The sequence below is a fragment of the Gossypium arboreum genome, chromosome 1 (genome assembly GCF_025698485.1).
Source record: "Gossypium arboreum isolate Shixiya-1 chromosome 1, ASM2569848v2, whole genome shotgun sequence".
NCBI lineage: Eukaryota > Viridiplantae > Streptophyta > Magnoliopsida > Malvales > Malvaceae > Gossypium > Gossypium arboreum.
The window spans coordinates 19155122-19160937 of NC_069070.1; the positions used below are offsets into that span (position 1 = coordinate 19155122).

General features: G+C 30.4%; 1 protein-coding gene across 1 annotated transcript; it reads left to right on the top strand.

The window, feature by feature from the left end:
* The first annotated feature begins 638 nt into the window (after window positions 1-638).
* LOC108483484 (40S ribosomal protein S2-2-like) lies at window positions 639-2356 on the top strand. Its single transcript, XM_017786920.2, has 2 exons — window positions 639-1433; window positions 1978-2356. Exons 1-2 carry the CDS (start codon window positions 783-785, stop codon window positions 2134-2136), a joined length of 810 nt encoding a protein of 269 aa, XP_017642409.1. The 5' UTR covers window positions 639-782; the 3' UTR covers window positions 2137-2356.
* Window positions 2357-5816: the final 3460 nt, after the last annotated feature.

A 5816-nucleotide genomic window follows, 5' to 3' on the forward strand; every position in this document is an offset into this window, starting at 1 on the left:
CCTAAAGAAATCAAAATATATTTTCCTAAAATTCTTCCTCACTCATGACATTTAGAAAATGATGATACAAACATTTATCAAACACCACATCATTCAAGTGATCATTAAAATGTTAGTATTCAAGATTAAATACATAGATATGTATCTAATAAATGTTGTTTGATAAATATTCATATCATCATTGGGTTTGTAAGGAAACATTGTAAACATTCCCATTAATGAATTCTTTTGTTATTTTCTCTTTATTTCATAACAAAACGAATAAAAACTGGATTTTTATATTTTTATTGTCTATATTTTTAATTAATGAAACTTAAACCTCTAAATATTTTAATTTTGTATGAAAGATGATACAATTAAACCAACTATATAAAATTGTTAATATGAATTGCTTTTATTTTTATGTGTCATAAATAAGTTGGATGGGTTTTAATTGGTTTTGAAAAAAGGTTATATTGAAAAAATTTCAGTGGTTTTAAAATTATCTCTTATATATTGTTTCTAAAATTTATTTTCATAAACTTTTATAAATTTTTTTGAGACATTATACATTAAATGAAAAATAGAATCCAATTATTCACAAAAAAAAAATCCAATTCTATTTCTTAAGCTCAACAAATACAATGGAAGCTCATAGCCCATAAACTTTTTGTTAGCCCAAAAAATCAAAACCCTAACTTGCTCACTCTCTGCATATAAAATCCTAACCCTAGCCGCTTCTATTACCTTCTTTCAGTCTCACCATTTGTCTCAAACCCTAACCAAAGGCAAAAGAAAAAAAAATGGCAGAAAGAGGCGGAGGTGAACGCGGCGCTTTCAGGCGTGGCTTTGGTGGTGGTAGAGGTGACCGTGGTCCAAGAGGCAGGCGCCGCGGCCGCAAGGACGAAGAGGAAAAATGGGTACCCGTCACGAAACTCGGCCGCTTAGTCAAAGCCGGCAAGATCACATCCCTTGAGCAAATCTACCTCCATTCTCTCCCTATCAAGGAGTACCAAATCATCGACCAACTCGTCGGCCCTTCACTGAAAGACGAGGTCATGAAGATCACTCCAGTTCAGAAACAAACTCGCGCCGGTCAGCGTACGCGCTTCAAGGCCTTCGTCGTCGTCGGTGACGGAAATGGACACGTTGGACTCGGTGTCAAATGTAGCAAAGAAGTTGCGACGGCTATAAGAGGGGCGATCATATTGGCTAAGTTGTCAGTGATACCGGTTAGAAGAGGTTACTGGGGAAATAAGATCGGAAAACCCCATACTGTTCCATGCAAGGTTACCGGGAAATGTGGGTCCGTCACCGTTAGGATGGTGCCGGCTCCTAGAGGTGCTGGTATTGTGGCTGCTAGGGTTCCCAAAAAGGTGCTTCAGTTTGCTGGAATTGAAGATGTCTTCACTTCTTCAAGGGGTTCAACCAAAACTCTTGGAAACTTTGTCAAGGTATCAACTTTTTCTCCCAAAATTTTTTATTTGATTTGATATTTTCGTAATTTAAGACTGTTTATGGGTTTATCTAGATCTGTTTGAATATGGGTTGCTTAATGTTTCAGTTTCTATTCATTAACTTTTGTTTTGTTGCCTACTGTTTCTTCTTTCATACGGTGAGATATTATAGTTTGCTTGGTTTATATGAAACATATATAGATCTATTTGAATAAGTATAACGTTAATTAATTGAATTCAAGTTTGTGATTTAGGTAAGGTGGTCGCTGATGCTTTCTATTTCCTAGCATGTTTTGGGATTTGTGTTGTCTATGGTGAATATGAATTTGTTTTTCTATGTGTACGTGTATGCATATATATTAAATAACCTTAAGATGTATAAACATGATAATAAACTCTTAAAGAATAGTCTGATTCCATATGTGTTTTGCTTGAACTTGAAGAATTAGAGTTTGAAGTGAACTACACTTAATATGCGATTCAGAGATGCGAATTTATTGACTATATCTCATTATTGGTGGTTGTTGCTCAAAACTTGCAGGCCACCTTTGAATGTCTTCTGAAAACATATGGTTTCTTGACACCGGATTTCTGGAGAGAGACTCGTTTCACAAGGTCTCCATTCCAGGAGTATACTGATCTGTTGGGAAAGCCATCGAAGACCCTTGTACTGGAAGATGTCGAGAGAGTTGATATCTGATTGAAGATCAACAGTGTCATTACTTATTAGTAAGTTGGATGTGTGTCTAGGTCCTTTCTATGTTGCAATCTTTACTTGTGTCTTTGCTTGTTTTGATTTTGTCATGAGATTAAATCAGTAATGGTTCAATTTTGTTGTGTTTTTTCATCTGGATTCTTTATAAAGATTGTGGATGAGTTGAGGACTTGTCTATTTATATGCTGCTTGCATGTGAATTAAAGTTTCATAATATGATAGCATGCTTCTTATCAAGTCTAAATTCGAAAGAATTTGGATCATTTTTCAACCCAAAAGACTGGTTGGAACAGGCTTTATAAAGCCTCTCTAGGCCCCATTTTTTTAAAAAATTCCACATGTTTCACCCTGTGATGAAAAAATATTGGATTGAAATCGAGCCGAGCAGAGTGAGAAGTTTGAGTAGAAGCTTTCTATGTCCAAGTTAACTTGTCATATTATGTCTTTTAGTGGTCAAATTTGATTCACATTGATTTTATAAATTTATTTTTTGGTGTAAAAACATGTTTTCAGAACTTTGAATATATTAGTTTTAAAATATTTTTATAAAAAATAAATTAAAATAATGGAAGTCGAAGTGCGGAAAAATTGACGGTGACTTGATTAAACTTTGTTTAATACGCACTTTCTTCATGGAGAAATTATGAGTCTTTTTAAAAAAGTTTGAGAAATCCTGCAAATTACAGTGAGTCAAGAAGCCCAATTTTATAAAACAGGGGTCAGAAGCACTTAAACTTTTTCAACAAAACCTAAAATTGAAAAAAAAAATTAGTCCCCCTTTGGACCATGGCGTTTGAATGTGTAGTGCAAAAATTGGAGTAAGCTGAAGTAATGCTCCAGTCGGTACGTTTTTGTCTCATGTTACAGTATTGTTGTAATATTTAATTTTATCATCACTGTTGATTTTACACTAACTATAAATAAATATACCATTCATCAAAACTCACCTCAAGTCCTCCATTGAGGTGAGATTTCCCAACTGACATCAATATTTTCACTGGAGGGTTAAGCTCCAGTTGCAGCAACTAGTGTTTATTCTTATCAAATGTACTTCCTTTTATCCATTTTTCTTTTTCCCCCCAAGCGTTAACCTATTAACTCACAAAATATTTTTATACCTAATATATGTTATTTAAATATGCTAAATATTCTTAATATTTAATATGTTAAATATTATTAAAAAATACTTGTAAAATAATAATCTAATGGACTTGGATCAATGTAAAATATTATTTAAATAAATAATAAATAATTACATCACTAATAGAAATTCATATTACACATTATTATTTAATTAATAAATTATAAATTAACATATTTTAATAATTTTTCAAAATGATATAATTTAAAAGTTTTATTATATGCTATTTTAGCTTAATGTCTTTAACAATAATTTTTCATCCTTATTTAGTTGCATTTGAATTCAAGCATATATCTCATCATTAGTTTTAATTTCATTGCTACAATATTCAATTTCACTATTTTTGTTGTTTTTAATCTCACCTGAACTAATCTCACAACCCATCTAAAGTCTCCAACAATGGAAGTGAGAAGGGACATATTAGGTAGAAGTACTATGGAATCCTTGTTTTTGGAGAGATCGTATTTTGTCTCTTTTACTAAAAAATAAGCAAAGTAGTCCGTTACATTAGTTAAAAAAGCATATTAATCATTTCTATTAAAAACTTCATGTATTTGTATTGTTAAAAATTAATGTAATCGACAAAATAACTAGATAGTAACATATGGCGTGTCATGTGTTCCGAATATTGATCTATAGAGACCATAGAAATGAATGTAATTTTTAATACAAGGACCAAGTTACTCTTTAATCTAATGTATAATAACCAATTTACTTATTTTTTTAAGTAGAGAGAACAAAATGTAATTCAGCTTTTAAATACATGAGCCTTTATGGTACTTTTACTTATATATTAAGAGTAAAGTACTATTTTGAAACTAAAACTATTTTATAGAAAGAAGTTTTATTAAGTTTACAAATTACTCGAATTAAATATTAATATGTTTGAACTTTGATTTGTTTGGTAACTCGAACTTGAGTTTAGGTAAAAAAAAAAATGGTTGTGCTTGAAAAAAGCTTTCGTCTCCTATTTACCCTCTTGGGAACCAATGATCCATATATACCTAAGAACTAGAGAATTAAAGAATTGACTGAGAACCTCACGTAATGGCCTTATGGTCAAGGGTGTTCATTGCCCCAAGTATGGCCTGAGTTCAAGTCGCATTTGTCGCGTTGGTTATTTGGGCTTTATCTTGTTATTATAATTCATAAAAAAAAAAAAAATCTATTGCTAAACACTTCACATTTATTGTTTGATGGTAAGGCTGTGCTTACCTATGGACTCAATGTTCATTGCCTAGCTCAAGAATTTGTCCGTTTGCATTACTCGTGCAATGTTGCGTGTAGCGTTATGATGAATACATGTCTTACATTAGACCTTTTGGGTTATTTACCCTTCATTCTATGGTGGTATAATATATGCCCCTCCTGGATTTTAGAAATGTTATAAAATAAGTTGAGGAGGACCTAGGTTAGGGTTGTGTAATACGAGTGTCCAAGTTAAAGAGGAGAAATGGATGTTGAGCCAATATCTTTGGGCAGATAGCACGTCCTAATTTCAAACTACTACTACTAATAATACCAAATCCATATGCTTCACCCACTACTAATATATTCGGGTTTGAATAGTGAGAAACTCTAGTCTGAGAAGAAATTTATTGATTAAGTTTGATTTTGTATTTAAATAATAACTTTGAAGAATATGGACAAGCAAACAATGAAAATCAAGAAGCTCAATTTCACAAACGAAGAGGAGGTTATTATGAAATGCCAAAAGAGTATTTGGCCATTTGTACTTGGTTTTAATGATTTGGCATTTTGAGCAATTAATCAATTTAGAAAAATAAAAATCAAATTATTTTCCAAGGCATTACCAATCAAGGTTGAATTATATAAGCATTTTCTTAATGAGATGGATTGTTTGTCATCACTTGGTATTTTGTATTTGAATGAATTTAGAATATCCTCAATAGTTTTTGAAACTGTCAAACTTCAATTGTTTAACTTATTAAAAATAATGCTTGCTAATAAATGTGTTCTCCAAATTAGGATAAAAATGGTTACTTAATTTGCTTGAAGTCAAATTTCAAGAATTACAAATTTCTCAATATATAAAATTCTTTAAACATTAAATAAGCTCTCAATTATACTTATTTTTCCATTTTGTTCTAATTTTGTACTTAAAATTTTTTTGTCCATTTTACAATGGTTGTTAAAAATTTATTTGGCCACTTTGGCCAATGAAAAGTGTCACATGACATTTTTTTGTCAATAAAAAAATTTCACATGATAAATAAATTTATTTAAAAATATATATATATAATTTAAATTCAAAAATAAAAAAATATAACATTAAATATTTAAATATTAAAAAATACTATTGACTTTGACTTACCATTAATAGGCATTCTTACGACCATGTCGCTATTATTAAAATCACCATGTGTCTTTTTTATTTTTAAAATTAAAAAGTCTAATTGTTTTATAAAATTATAAAATATATAATTATAAATTTTAAAGTTTTAAAATAATACATAAAATTTGAAAATTTTATAAAATTAAAAATTATTTAAATTTCAAGTAA

Bases quoted from the DNA above. Each gene is read 5' to 3' on its own strand.
- LOC108483484 (XM_017786920.2), top strand. From the start codon at position 783: ATGGCAGAAAGAGGCGGAGGTGAACGCGGCGCTTTCAGGCGTGGCTTT. The intron at 1,434-1,977 runs GTATCAACTTTT...CAAAACTTGCAG, and splicing joins CTCTTGGAAACTTTGTCAAG to GCCACCTTTGAATGTCTTCT.